The following is a 15,342-nucleotide window of genomic DNA, read 5'->3' on the forward strand; positions in this document are numbered from 1 at the left end:
AAAGATGAATGAGTATTACTGGGTTTCTAGGTGGCTGGATATTTATAAGACCACCATTACTCTGCTGGTCTTTAACAAAGAGGAGCAGAAATTCACCCTGCTGATCTTTATAGCTGTCTTCTGGATCAGCTCTTTTCAAGTCTGCTCGTGCCTGGAATGTTCAGCTTTTGTCTTCCATTTCATGGCTAAGTGTATTTTAATACTGAATAATGTTATTTTGCAGGTATTTCATGTGGCATTTAGCTTCAAGCTCTGTGTGCTTGGGAGGTTATGTGATATTAACCAACACAGAGCATATAAAGCATGTTATAGATGTTAACATTATATAGGATCATCATTTGATCCAGGAGATGATCATACCATGAAATAAATGACGCATTTGAATTCAAGGTGTTTGCAGTTCAGGTTCATCCCTACTTTGGTGTAGATCATATCTAGATGGTTTGTGGTGGCCAACAGTCCCAGTGAAAGCCAAGGGCAGCTCAACCTTGGTGTGAGGGCAAGAAATCCCATTAGAGACCATAAGCTAGGGAGGACTATGAATGACAATTAAAACAGATTCCCAGCAAAGAAATAGTATTCAGGAGAAAAAAAACTGCAACAAAAGAGAAACCTGCTGATTACAGCTAAGGCTTTTGAAGATTACATCAAGTCAAACTTTTATTAGCAAAGTTGTATTTCATGTAAAATGAAAATATCCTTTAAAACCATACGTGCACATATGCATGATACAAACAGCAACTACAGTACAACACGCTTCTCTAAACTTTAATAAATGCACACTAACATTTAGCTCAAAAAGTAACATTGTAACAGTGACACCACATTTGCTTTGATCTTTTCTCATGAAATTACAAAGTATCTTATGTAAAGTAGTAGTAGTAGTAGTAGTAGTAGTAGTAGTAACAATAACAAAAAACGAAACAGACAGTGTGCTTTGGCTCAAACCCACCTACTGGCTCCTGCCTGAAAACAGAATAAATCAGTGCAGATCACTTGAGACTTTTACATGAAAGATACAGAGCTGCAATGTACATGTGCTGGTAATGCAACACAGTTTATAGGCCTTATTTTGAAATATTAAACATTAACAGATATGCAGCTGAGGGCTTGATCCATTGTTATATAAAGGAAATTCTCTTGCCACCGAGAGTTCCCTTTCATCATATCTGTTCTTGCAGGTATGTAAAATAATCTAGATTCACCACTCATCTGCAAATGACAGCTATAAAAAATTTTATAAGATTTCCTTTCAGAAGCACACAAGCATCAGTGAATTACTCTAACTTCAGTTTACAAACTGAATGTGAAATTACTGTTAAACCCCCTATCTTTTTATATAGAAAGATTGTTCTAGTATTTGTTTTTATCTCAAAAATTGTAACTTTCATTAAAGCCTCCCATGCACTGGATCTGACCCATTCAGTCAATGAAGTAGTTACCAGAAAAAGAGCTACTCATTCAAATTTGCGCAATAAGAAGGCAACAGAACAAATACCATAGAATCACCATAAACCATTAAATGATATGCTAATTAGATACAGTTAAAACTTGAGTTACAAAGGTTTTTTGTTTAGAATGCATACACACATTTTATCCAGAGGGGAAAGTCATTTTCTGATTTGGTTCCTGATTCTGCTCTTCCTAAACATGCAGCCCCAGAAGGGCTTCAATACCCAGTCCTGTACCATTATCCTTGCTGCAGAGCAGAGTCAAGCAGAAGTGAGGATTTCTTGAGTCCCCAGATTTTTGTCCCCAAATTTTGCCAGAGAATGAAGCTGGGGCCATTCCTACAAGTTCTTGGTTGTGCTATTTAACTATATATATATATATTTTATAAGAAAATGTTGTCTGAGATTACAATCCACACCAAACCAATGGTACTCTGCTCTGTGAACGCAAATGGCTCACTGGCAGAGGAGCTAGCACATGGGGCTTTTTTTCCCCATTAGTGAGGAAGACCTGATTTTCTTTGCTTAATCTTATGCACACTGAAAGCTGCACAACTTTTTGAGAAACATCCAGCCCTCTCTTGTTCCAGGGGAGGCAGCTTAAATCCAGAAGCCAGAATTTCTGGGGCCAGGAAAATGCCTCCCCCTTGCTGGGTGAAATTGCATCCTGGGTGGACTAAGACATCAAATCTGAAAGTGGCATTTCCCCTCTCACAATTGTACTGCCAGCAAAATGTAATGGCACTTTGTAACCAAACATAACCAAACTAATAGCCACAGCACTGAGTAATTAATAGTTTGCTATCCAGCATTGTCTGCATGCTCACACACTGGCAGTTTCTGACTCCCTCCTCTCAGCAGGCAGTCTGAAATCCCCTGCTGAGCAGTAATCAGTGAAATCACCACATATTTCCATCAACTGATTTTAATAAACACTCATGGCCAGAGTAAATAAAAATAAAACACATCAAAGGATTTAATGTACCACTTTAGAACTGCAGCACAGTTGGTGATACTTTTTGTTCAGCCTGCATGGCCACACTTCCTCTCACCTGTAACAGACCGTCCTAGAAAAAAATGAAGCCCATCTCCTGGCAAGGACAAAAGACTGCTCAGGAAAATTTAAGCTTGCTCTGTTAGTTTAATTTTGAGAGAAAATCACTGATAAAACCATGAAGGTCGTGCACTGTCCGGGGTACACTGTATGAGTGGTACCCTCACAATAGAAAATAAAACCCCATTGCTGAAAAAAAAAAAAAAAAGAAAGGCAAGAAATAATTGAGAAAGAGGAAAAAGCTCAGGTGAGTGAGATTCCCCAGCAGTTTTAGCCATTTGTTTAACATTCATTGGGCATGTTCCTCAAAAGTCAGCGCAAACTATACAAATTCCATTGAACATTTTTTTGTCACTGTATCATTTTTAGGCCCTGAGGCATCACAAAACACCAACATTGAGATTTAAGGATCTGAATTAAAATTTTAATAGAAAAAGCACTCATACTGGCACAGATGAGTAGCACATCACAGGAATGTCATAAACATCTCTTAGCAGCAACAGATCAAGTGATAGCACAGGGGATTTATATTCATTATTCGATAATTTGACACTTGCTAATACGATCTGAAATTTGTGTCTGTTTAATGTAGGCATTTTCTGGGACAAGGAGTCTAGTGGATCTGCAGCAACACAAGAAATGGATGACTGGGGCTGTGGGTGGGTGGCATCCAGCCTCACCACAGGCCTCTGTCCTGGTTAGTGACCCTGTGGCTGCGAGAGCTCTGCCCTTTCCTCTGCACAGGTTAGCTAGGTTTCACGGGAGTCAAGCCCAATTTTGTTCCCTCATTTTTGTTCCTATTTCAAAGACCCGTGGTCATGCATTAGTGCATATGATTCCTAAAGGAAATCATGAAAACAGCCTGAAGCTTGCAACAAAGGCTGTCACAAGCCTAATCAGCTCTTAGACTTTAGCTGGTTTGGGCTGCAGCCCACAAGAGTCAGCAGATAAAGATCGTGGTGGGAAATGTCTCTGTTGATGAGATGCCAATTTTCACATTTGTCCAATTACCCAATCATTCTCTTTTAAAATGAACATTTTTTTCTTTTGTTTTTAGTTTGCCTTTTTTGTAAATAAAAATTACTTTGGACATTTTCAGCATTTGGATTAAGTGAAATACAGATTCACTCAATACAGATTGCAGTGATTTTTGAATCAGGGCAGATTTTCACTCCTCCTTTTATACTCATACACATGGCAGCACTGGTGGTTTCAAGCTGTCTGTTTGGGGTTTGCTTTTTCCAAACAGAGGCTATATGAAAGGCCCTTACAAGCTAAATTAAAAAAAAATAGATTAACAATTAAAATAAAGAAGAACAGATATGCAGAAGCATCAAGGACCAGAGGCTACTTACTGCTTTCAGAAATGGGTGAATACTGGGGAGGAACCCCTGCTAAGGTGATCTGTGTATGCACACCATGGCCTTTCTGATGGTAACAACCTGCATTTCTGTGGGCAACTAACATGCCTTAATTGTAGCCTTTACTGGAAACTCATAACCATGCAAGTAATTCTTGATTCCTTTCTTCCTTCCATTGAAGTAATGGAGATCGTGAAGGAGCCATTGGGGATATTTGCCTAATTAGTAGCATGATGCAAAATGGCTTTTAGGATCTATTCCTCCTGTAGTAACTATTTAAAAAATATTGTAATTGAAGTGACAGTCATTTGTAAGTGCAAGAAGAAGCCATATTGATATTCTATTCAAATAAACATATTAAAAAATACATACTTTTAAAGAAATTCAAGAGATTCCAATATAAAAAGACCAAAAAAATGTGCTGTACATCTTGCTGAGTTAGTCTTGGAGAGGCAAAGAGGCAGGTTTAAACCAGCATTCAATAAACAAAATATAAAAGAAATTATACCATAATATTTTCTCTTTGCATTTGCTTTTGCTTATTTAATAATGAATATCTTGAAAATAAATGATGAGAGTCAGGTAGGTCTATTTTATGTAATACTAGAAAGATGTGAGATTTATATGACTGGTATACACACAACTCCTTCTGAAAACTAGTTTTGCTGGTCCAAACTCATATTGAGAAGCAATTCTATTTATTCCTACACAGACTCATGCTAGCAACATGTCTCATTTCAAAATAAAACAAGGCTGATTTTTACTTGTGTCAATATTAATATCATATGTACAACATCTCTATGAAATGTATGCTAGTGCACAAATATACAGATATGAGACAGACAACAAGCATTTTGCTTAGAAATGCAGCTCGCAGAGACTTGGGAAAAGAAACTAAAATTCTTTCTAATGATGGTGGATGGGAACCCTGTTTTACCTTGCCACAGGAAAGATACTGCAGCTTAACTTATTTAAGGAAATAGTGCCAGCTACTGGGCAGAAGATTCATCTACAAGACCAGAGCTTTGTCTTTTAAGAGCAATTTTTCTGTGGATAGTTGCATGTCTAAGAATTGTGTATTGCAGTCAGCTGTAGCCACTAAAATAATTTTAGAATATCACAAGCAAAGGAGTTTATTTCTTTATGGAAAAATTATACAATATATAGAATACATTTCTCCAGTATTTTAAATTATCGTTTTTCTCAGTAGGATGCATGGTGTCACTTTGCAGAGTAACCCGTTGCTTTTGTTCAATTTTCTTGGTGTGTTATAACCTCTACAATGCTGAGGCCATGGCATTTGAGGAAACACTATGTATACACATATGTACAAAGTGACAGCAGCCATACAGGAAAAAAAAATACTATACAGAGAAACATATTCCAAACCTAAGACACACATGGAATAGCAGTTAAATATACAGATGTAACACTGAGAAATTCCATTTTGGTAAGACTAAGACATTTTCTATAGTAAAGAATGATTTATTTTGTTTTAATTAGAAGAAAACACCTAGAAATTAGAATGGAAAATCATCTTTTAGTGGCAGTGACTTATTTTTGTATTACCTGCACGACAGGTTCCTGACTGGCTCAATTGGCAACCTGCTTCCAATCACATGTGGTAACTGTGGAGTACTAATCGAGATAAATACCACAATTAAACATAAATCATTCTTGCTATTATTTTAGGCGTGGAGAGGAAAAGTTGCTGTAGAACTCCCAGTGCTTTCCACTGACCCTTTTTCCTTAGATCCAGAATAAGCTCCAATAAATGAACCATCTTCATTGAACATCCCATGCTCCCCTTCTCCATAATCTACCAGACTATCAGCACTTTCAGTGGCTTTAATGTCCCCGTTAATTGACTGGAGGCTGCCTTTCAGCGGCTTTTCATCGCTGTCACTACAAAACAAAGAAATGCCTTTCCAAAAATCTAGCCTTTAATTGCAAGCATGGAAACTACTCTTTTATTGTGAAAGACAGCAGCAGGAGGGAAGACAAAGGGACACACTTCTTTGTGGGTTGTATATTGGGAATGATCAGATCCTATGAGTCCTAGTTGGTCTGGTGCACCTCACACAAGGTCATGCACACCAACCCAAATTCCCCACATACATGATTTTGTGATTATTTTAACAATAGAATTGTTCAAAAAGGCAAACATCAATGAAAAGTACATGTGTGCTTTGATTTTTTTTCCCTTTTTTGCCTTGGACAGACAGAAGAATGGGCAGAAAGTGAAGAGGGAAAGGAAAGGGAATGCTGGAAAGGGTCTGAGGGATCCATACCAGAAATGTATGTCATGTCTTCAGCATCTTACAGAAAGAGATGATTTCAATTTACAAAACAGTGGGCAATATTCAGGGCCTGTTTATTTCATTTTTCTTTTAAGGTGGGTGTGGGAACTGATGTATATGCGTGGGGTGAGGCATCAGCTGCAGGCTATAACTTTCTACTTTGTGAGCATTTGTTTGATTTGGGATGAGTAACAAAGGGGCTTTTTTCCTTTTTTTTCATTTATTCTGCTGTTACTTACTATAATTGACAGAGTTTCTCTCTGTTAAAGGGGAGGAATAGGGAAAGACAAAAACAGAATCAAGTGTCTGTAGCTGCTCATATGGGGTCTATGTTCAATAGCAATTTCATAAAAAAGAACAAACCCTCCACAAAAAATTCAGGAAAAGAAGGAAAAAAGTCCATTTTCCCTATGGCACTGGAGAAGAACCAAAGCAGCCTGACTCCTCTGGACTGAACACTATACTGGGAGGTATTTGAACACAGATTAAAAGATAATCAAAAAAACCCTCAAACAAACTATGCCTCTGAACTAGGCAGATAATTACTCAATTATGGTCCTTGCTGATGCCAACTCAGTTTCAAAGCTTTGGGAATGTTATCTAAGGAAGGACAGAAAAATACACCTGAAATTTACCTCTTCAGCATATAATCAACAATGTGCATAATCAATACAGTAAAAAAAATTGCTACTTTTCTGCATGTGGCATTTCTACTTATAAAAAAGATAAGTTTGGAGTTTTTTGGGGGAAAAGAGAGGGTCAAGGTTATTAACCTCAGGACTTTCTTACCTTTCTAAATATTTGTCCCATTAGAAAGCATTAAAAATTAAATAAAGATGAAATTATGCAGAAATAAAACCCTATTCCAGTACAAATAATGTAGTATATATAAGAAGGATTTCACCAGAAATTTTATGCTTTTAAGGCCAGCAACATCAGTTTTCCAGCATGGTTCTTTTAATGATGCATTTTCCTTCATACCATGGTTATGCAATATTATAAGCTTTAGTTATTTTAAAGCAGCCAAAGTGATTGTTTCAGTTCTCCTACAGAAACTTCTGTAGTGCCATTTGTTTGGGTTTTTGCCATCTATTACTGTATTTCAAACTTTTGCTTTCTTCCACAAAATGAACATTCCCCATATTGCACGATTTGGGCCTGACCAGATTTCAGAAACCCATTGAAGACATAAAAGTCTTTCTCTTAGCTTCAATGGACATTACAGCAGAAACCCAAATTATCATATATATTTACATTATTCATACAATGATAATTAAAAAGAAAAAAAAAAAGAGAGAACCAAACCAAGTGAAAAATAACCACTGGCACATCAACATTTACTTATATCCACCTTGGATGGATTTAAGCGTACTGGATATACCTTTATATTTCTACTTTTATCCACTCCTATGAGGTTTGCTTTGAAAATGAAAAACAGTGTTAACTGCATGCTAGAAAAATGTCCTAAATAACGATGACATCTGAAAACAAACAAAACCCCAAGAAACACAAACGCTTTTTAAAGCAGGTCCTATTTACCTATATTCCCCAAAGATTTCATCTTTTATTGATTGAGCTTCGGGATCTGGATGCAAATCTTCCTTTTCTTTCACTGTACAAATAAAATAAAGTACAGATCTGTATGCCATGTTCTGCTGTGGATGTTTCTTTTAGCTGGTGCAATGGGAAAAGCACCTGTTATCACATACAGCTTAACCTGGAGGGCAGCAGCTCTAACTGTATGTGGACAAAACCGGCATTCTTCTGCAAAGAGTATGGGGACATCCTCTAATTTTTAAGAAATCTATGAAGTGTTTATAAAGTTGTAGAATGGTTTGGGTTAGAAGGGACCTTAAAGCTTATCCAGTTCCAACCCCCCTGCCATGGGCAGGGACACCTTCGACTAGACCAAGTTGCTCCAAGCCCCATCCAGCCTGGAATTGAACACTGTCAGGGATGGGGCAGCCACAGCTTCTCTGGGCAATCAGATTTATACTTAAATATTTATACTGAAAACCTTACCCATTGCTTTGAAAATTACAGAATTACTTTTAGCAAATCATTCTATTGTTAGGCAGTTTGGCTACCTACGGAAGTTAGGCCAGTATGTCAAGTAATTGTTATTAGGTGGAAAGTGAGCAGGTAGACCTACCAGCGGAGGCTCAGAGGTGCAACCAATGAAGAACCTTGATTTTACGGCTGGTTTAAATGTTGAAGGATTCAACAAGCACTATCAAGGGCCTTTGCAAAATCTCTGACCAGCACGTAACATTATTCCACCCAGAGAGCACAGCTTCACTTACATTCATTAGAATCCATTCTGCGGATATGTATCAAAAGCTACAAATCCTAATTGGATGTTTCTGCTTGTGGCTTTGTAGCCTCCAGAGAAAAAAGGCTGAAGGATGCTTGTTATTATGTGTGAACACAGTGAAGGGACAATAATTCCATTTACCTGAATATTTTCCTCCTTTATTTCTTCTGACAAAGCAAATAGTTAGCAGCAGTAGGGTGAGCAAAGCGATGGCACACATCAGTCCAATAAACCACCCCTGCGTGGAAATTCCATCGTAAATACCAGCATAGGCTTTGTGGAACAGAAAAGGAGTAAAAAAAAAAAAAAAAAAAAAGAATGGAAGAAAATTAATCAGAGGAAAAGGGCATCACCCTATTATAACATGAACACATAAAATGTTCTTCACTGGATCCTAATTATGTCAGTCTATCGCTATTATTTTGTTCAACTTAAAGAAAGGCAAGAGAGAAATATATCCAGAGCGTGACATTTTTAGATTTAACAGGAATGTGCAGTCTAGAAGGCACAACACAGGCATTTTGTAAAGGTAATTCTGAGAGAGTAGTTGACTCAAAGGATTAATGCCAAATAGGAAAGCTGAACAGAGAATTGTTAAGCCTCTCATGCAAAAGCAGTTTGTGCAAAAGAAATATAGAGTTAAAAGTGCACCTGATACATGCAAACCACTGGACTTAAAATGGGTTATATCACAGCACTACCCTTTCAAAATCGCATAGGAGGGAAAACTGTTTTGTAAAGGTTTGTAATTGTTCCAGGCTATTGTGCATCAAGTACAGCACAGGACTCGTCCGAGAACCACAGCTGCTTTTATACTCCCATGGGATTCAACTGCAAGGGTCAAAAACCACAGAACAAAATGATGATTTTGGTACACTTTCACTGCACAATGCAAGATGTAACCTCAATATTTATTTACATTCAAAATAAATCTTTATCACCTTGAAAGGTTGCATGTCTCACCTCTCCCCCTTGTCTCAATTACATCTTCAAAAATGCTATTGTTATCAACCCAATTCTTAGTCACTAGACGAACTGTATATTCAGTTCCAGGCTCAAGTGCCTCAATGGAGTGAAACTTTTGTGTGGGCTTTACTGCTTCTGAAATCTTGCCGATCCCTTTACCTATGGAATGTACATATTCAAGTCATATTGATTAATGGCATTCATTGAACAAAAGGCCTGCAAAATGCACAGTTACAGATAATGTAAATAACAGACATATGACACACAAGGATTTTCAACATTTGTCATCAGATAATCTGATTTTCAAAAGCAGGCAGTGAAGTAAAAAAACATTTCCCCCATCTGATTTTAATATGCAATCCCATAAAACAAACAGCAGACCAAAATAATCCTGATGTTTATGAAGGGGTTTGTACATTTCCCAGGAGGAAAGTTAATATTGATGGGGGATTATGGACCTGCTTTAACTAATGCTCACTTAAAAATTTACAACTTGAAAATGGGCTTGCTTTGTGTAGATAATCTGGGGTTTGATGCTTCTTCCATTGAACTGAAGTCAGCAGGGAAGCACAGACAGCTTGTTATCTAGAAATGGATTCTTATATGTCTCATGGAAAAAAAATAACATTGGGATTTCTACACATTTCTCTTCTGACAGTGATTTTCCATGTCCTTTTAATTTCCACAATGCCTTCACAAAGCACTGTTTTAGATATAGCTGAAGTTTGCCTTTAAACTGATGTTTAGGCATTTAGGTATTCCTGATGAGTTTAATATTTGATTAAGAGGTAGAAGGGATATTCCAGCACCCCTAGTTTCAGAGCCTTCTTACTTGCAAAACACCTATTGTGATTTCTGTCTGCATTAAGATTGCAGGGAATTGAATAAGCTTTTTTAAAATACTATTTGTGGATAACAGAAAAAAGGACACGTACAGAGGTTAGCAATCACTGCCTGAACATGAAAAGCCTGCTCATACAAGAAAATTCAGAACTCTGTGTGGACCTCTGCAGGATCTCTTTAGTCAACCAACAGGTACAACACAGGAGGGTGCCTGCCCTTGATGGCAGCAAAGAGATTTGTCGGGTTTGCACTTAGTAATATAACATTTTAATTGTGTTCAGTTGACTTATTTGCCTGCTTTATTCAAAGTCTTCTAAATTAAGGACTGAGCAGAAAGTATAATTTGAAAACTACTTGACCAATTAGCACTGACAGTAAAACAATGCTCATTAATATTTCAACTAGTAAACAAGCAAAGCAAGAAGTTTTCAGAGATTAAGGCTTAGCTGACAGCTGAAGGAAAAAAAAAAAGATTAAAATGAATCCAAGCACAATCAAAGCAATAGTTTAAGATAAGCTTTCCAAGGCAACTATACATGTATTATCATAAGCAGTTAAATTAGTAGACCACTGGGACCCAGAGAGAACACATACAGCTGAAATACTGCTGATACTGAAGCACAGATTATTAGCATAAATTAATCCATCTATCGGTAATTTTTGCTAAATGAAGTATGAGAAACTGAGCTATAATTTTTAATCAAACTGCAAATTAAGCAACAGGATATGACAGGTATATTTTAATTACATGTCCTAAAATCAAGACATCAGAAAAACATAGCAAAGGAAACACTATCCATAAAGTAACAAGAATGAATATGAACCTACAACCTATTGTGTATTAAATACCACATAACACTTATGCACAACAGGATAACCACATGGTCCAATTTGTACACAACACAACTCCCTTAGGAAGGATTTCTCCCAGTAAGCATAATGCTCCAACCCTGAACTCAGTGGTGGCCAGCAGCTGTGGTTTTGTTCTGCATTTTCTTAAACCAATTTAACCAAAACCCATCTATCATACATTTATTTCCGGCTTGTGCCAGCCTCTTCGTTTTGAATGGTCAGCTCTTTACAGAAGCAGAAAGGGGTAACTGATATGGCTGAAGAAAGAACCATATAGCGCCAGGTTACTGCTCAGCTGTACCAGCCCGTTTGGCTGTGCCACAGCCCTGGCACACCAAGTAGGGCTAGGATGTATGTACTGGAATGAAGGTTCGAGCACAACCTGACCTGGGACTGGGGATCTACCATTGGCTCTCCAGGCTGTTTAACATAATCTATCCCAATTTACTAAACACATTTTTTTCTTTAAAACTCAGTACAGGTATCCAGTGATGGGTGATTATGAGGTTTCTATACATGTGATTTCTTTCTGGTCTGTGTTACACACTCAATATAGTATCTACAGAGGAGAAAGCATTGTTAATTGGGGCAGGTTTGGTGGCTGGAATAGAAAAAGCAGTGTAGAATCCTGAAAAATAAAAGCAAAGACAGACAGATAAGGAAAGTCTCAACATACTGAAAGGTCAGTGAGCTACAGAAATTAGCTTCAGAAAATTGAAAGCAGTTGGGCTAAGTTTTTAATCTACAATAAGGGAGAAGCAGCATTAGTAATAAAGGCATATCACCAGCACTTCTCATCTTCCTCCACTATTTATCAGCCATACCATGGGACTCACATGAACATTAAACACTGAACAGCAATTTTACAGTATTCCTACCGGGCTTCAAGATTTATGAGAACAACAGAACACACATTTTTTATAGAAGCTTATGGTATAAAGGAAAAAACAACAGAAACTGCCCCCAAAGACTTACAAGAGTGCTAGTTCTCCGAAAGTTAGCACATCCGTTATAAAACATACTTACATAAAAAAGCTGGCATTCTAATAGTGAAACACTAATTGTGGGCAACATCTTAATTTATAACCATACCTGTCTAAAAGCATATGCTGTGATAAATGGAAAGATGAACTTTTATTAATTTTCCCTTACTGACTGGCTATTGAAAGTGTATAAATACACATCACAAGTATCTTTCTTCTTTTTTAGTGCAGAAGGAAATTCATGCTAAATTTGGAATGTTTTAAAACATAGAGATTAGTAAACCTGTTGTATGTAAAGTCTATTGAGAAGAATTTATAGGTGAGTTAGTGACCATCTATTTGTACTGATCGTATTTGTAGAAGAAAACTGAGCTCACATAAGACAACAGGTTATAGACTGTTCATCTCTTGCTGCTTCTCTTTAGCTCTCAGAGTTGGCTACACTGGGGCAGGCTGATAGAAGAAGAAAAAGGAAAAAAGAAATATACCGAAGACAAACAATCACAGATTTGCTTCAATTTTGTGAATAATAACATGAAGTACTCCAAGACTGATATGTATAATATATTATGCTTAACATGCCTATATTTCTTGCTCAGGATGACAGGTATGTGAAACAGTGGTATAGCAGATGTTCTTTTCCTGGTACAGCCCGTATGCAGCACTTGGGCTGGTGGGACAGTTTGTTGCTACAATGAGCACCAGGGTTCCACGGGCTGCAGATCCCCCGGCCAAAGAAGAGGCAGTAGATTGGAGTGGCATAAATGATAGAAACAAGAAACTTCTCATCAAGATTTCATCAGGTTCTCTTGATTGTGAGCAAGTAGGGTATATTTTGGGGGTTTGCTGGTAACAGTATCAGTGGTTACATATGGCTAAGGCAGTTGTATTTTTCCTTTCTCTCTGTGCCTGTGGCAAAAGAGAACTAAAACCGTGTATTTTGTTACAAATGGTTACTGTCCTCATCTTATGGTGGGTGATGAAGATTAGTACCCTCTGGGTAAGATTTTCAAAAAGCCTTAGGAGTTACGTGCCAAGTGCCACTGAAATATAATGAAACTGGTGAACTTCTATTTTCTGGCTTCTCTGAAAAATAAAACTACAGCAGTATGGCTTCCTCTGGATGAATTTTTCATTAAGGCTTGAATTTCTAGACACACAGGAATAATTCTCAACATGTAATACATGTTTGATAATCCTCAAGAAACAGTGGTAACTAGATGAAAAGAAGCTTTGTGTTCATAAGGACTGCTAAATTAAATTAATTTTTTTCACTTATGTAAGAACATTATTTTGTGCTGTTTCTCAGGGCTAATGATCATTAGGAAATTGACATTTTCAAGGGGAAAACTAATTAGTTTGTAGGTCATTTAAGAAATACTGCCTGAAAATGAAAAGTTGGAGATAAAGCTAATTTTCTAAGGACTGCATACCTTCTTCTGTGGGATGAAACCGAGATGGAGTATTGAACTATTATTTATTTTGTGGTACAACACGAGTATCCTTTGGCCCAGGTTCTTCATGTCCACAGTATTTTATCAACAAATGATAAAAATGTGTGGTTGACTATCTGCGTTTTGTATCTGAGATTTTTTGGGTATGTTTAACATCTTTCATAAGAAAGAGGCCTTTTATTTCATCGACAGTACAAGCTGCCAATGTCAGAAGTCTTGGGTCCCTCCTGATGGAGGCAACTGGAGAGCAGAGGGTTTGATCACCACTGCCAGAGAAGCACAGACTGCAGCAATGTTCCACCGAAGAGTGAAGAGATAGAGATGTGAGCATATGACAGTATTCACTCATTGACCTTTTGCTAAAGTGTTGCTAACTCAAAGCAATGTGCTACTCCTGACAAAAATCTGAATGGTTCATTCACAGAGGAAGAAGCTGCAGTTGTAGAAAAAAAGGATGATCTACCCATTTATTTGTACAGGGAGTTATATTTATTTAATTGAGGAAAACCTTTTTTTACTAAATTCAGTCATTCATGCCACTGCAATCTCATCATCAGGAAACGGGTTGCACATAAATTACAGGCTGGCAAAATTATCATTTAGAGCACAACAATTTTCCTTACACAGACTTGGTTTTAGTGGTGATACATGCATACTTGCATATGTACATACGAAAAAAGACTGGCTTTTCTTTCTGATTCCAGACTATAGTAGGAGGCATAACTGCAAATGAATGGAAAGCAATAGCAGTGATGCAGATCAAGTATCAGTGATAAAATTTGAATGAATCCATAGTTTCCACCTCAACATCTCCACTTTCCTGGCAGAATGCATTGTGAAATTCTGAAATACCCATGGCACAGCCTGCAAAGGCTTTATTACAGCAGTGGAAGCTATTCAAAGTCTTAAAATGAACAATGAGAGCTTTATGTTTTTATTACTAAAACCAGAACAGAGTGGATATAGAATCACTGAATCAAAAGCCAAAGAAACTTGGAGTGCTCTATCACGGAGTTTCATTTCAGAGGACACCACATTTTACATCTGTCATTTATGTGGGTCATTTTAAATTATAAACTTCGACTTTTGCAATCACTCCCTTTCTTCAAAAAGAGTGATTGTTTTAATTCTGAGCAATCGCCTTGCTTCCCATACCGCAATTTAAAACCCAAGAAGGTCACTGAATAGTGTGATTATTTTTTTTTTCAGCTTACCATGTTTAGTTGAAACATATCTGAACAATTTAGCCAGCAAATAATAACACAAAACTAATGGCATCTCAGTGACAGATGCAGTGTCTTAATTTAAGGTGGCTTGAGAACTAGTAAGGAGCACATATTAATCACAGAACTGGACCCTTGAAGCATATATCAATTATACTACTCTATTCTACAAGCATTTCACAAGAATCAGCTGTTGCCACTGCTGAAAGAGTATTAGGAAAGAAGAGAATGAGAACAAAATTAATGGCAACATTATCATCCTTTTAAGCATATCAGGCAGAGATGCATTTCATAAAACCTGACAAGGTTATTCAGAGGAGATATAGATTTTACAGTGGCCAAAAAACATTATTCTGGCTGCCCAATGAAGGCCAGAAAAGACAACAAATAAGGTGAGATTTTGTATTTTTAGCTTGGGAAAGAAATGGGATTTTTTACTTTCCTTAATGAAAAATACATTTTAAATTATACTGATAGATTAATAGTTACTTCTGTGTGAGTACCTGTATTCTACAGTGAGACTGAAGCCTACAAGACAGTT

General features: G+C 37.2%; 1 protein-coding gene across 8 annotated transcripts in view; it reads right to left on the reverse strand.

Moving 5' to 3' along the window:
* Window positions 1-677: 677 nt before the first annotated feature.
* CHL1 (cell adhesion molecule L1 like) overlaps window positions 678-15,342 on the reverse strand; it is a 158,671-nt gene continuing 144,006 nt past the window's right edge. For 4 of the 8 annotated variants that reach the window (XM_065687216.1, XM_065687220.1, XM_065687218.1 and 1 more), the window contains 3 exons: window positions 8,622-8,753; window positions 7,706-7,778; window positions 678-5,771 (listed from right to left, as the gene is read on the reverse strand). In XM_065687216.1, the coding sequence (XP_065543288.1) occupies window positions 5,555-5,771; window positions 7,706-7,778; window positions 8,622-8,753 (422 nt within the window). In that variant the 3' untranslated portion in view covers window positions 678-5,554. Of the gene's footprint in view, window positions 5,772-7,705; window positions 7,779-8,621; window positions 8,754-9,443; window positions 9,606-15,342 lie in introns of those variants that run through there. The other 4 variants (XM_065687224.1, XM_065687221.1, XM_065687223.1 and 1 more) reach the window with 4 other exon arrangements.

This window comes from Lathamus discolor, chromosome 7 (genome assembly GCF_037157495.1).
Source record: "Lathamus discolor isolate bLatDis1 chromosome 7, bLatDis1.hap1, whole genome shotgun sequence".
NCBI classification, from domain to species: domain Eukaryota; kingdom Metazoa; phylum Chordata; class Aves; order Psittaciformes; family Psittacidae; genus Lathamus; species Lathamus discolor.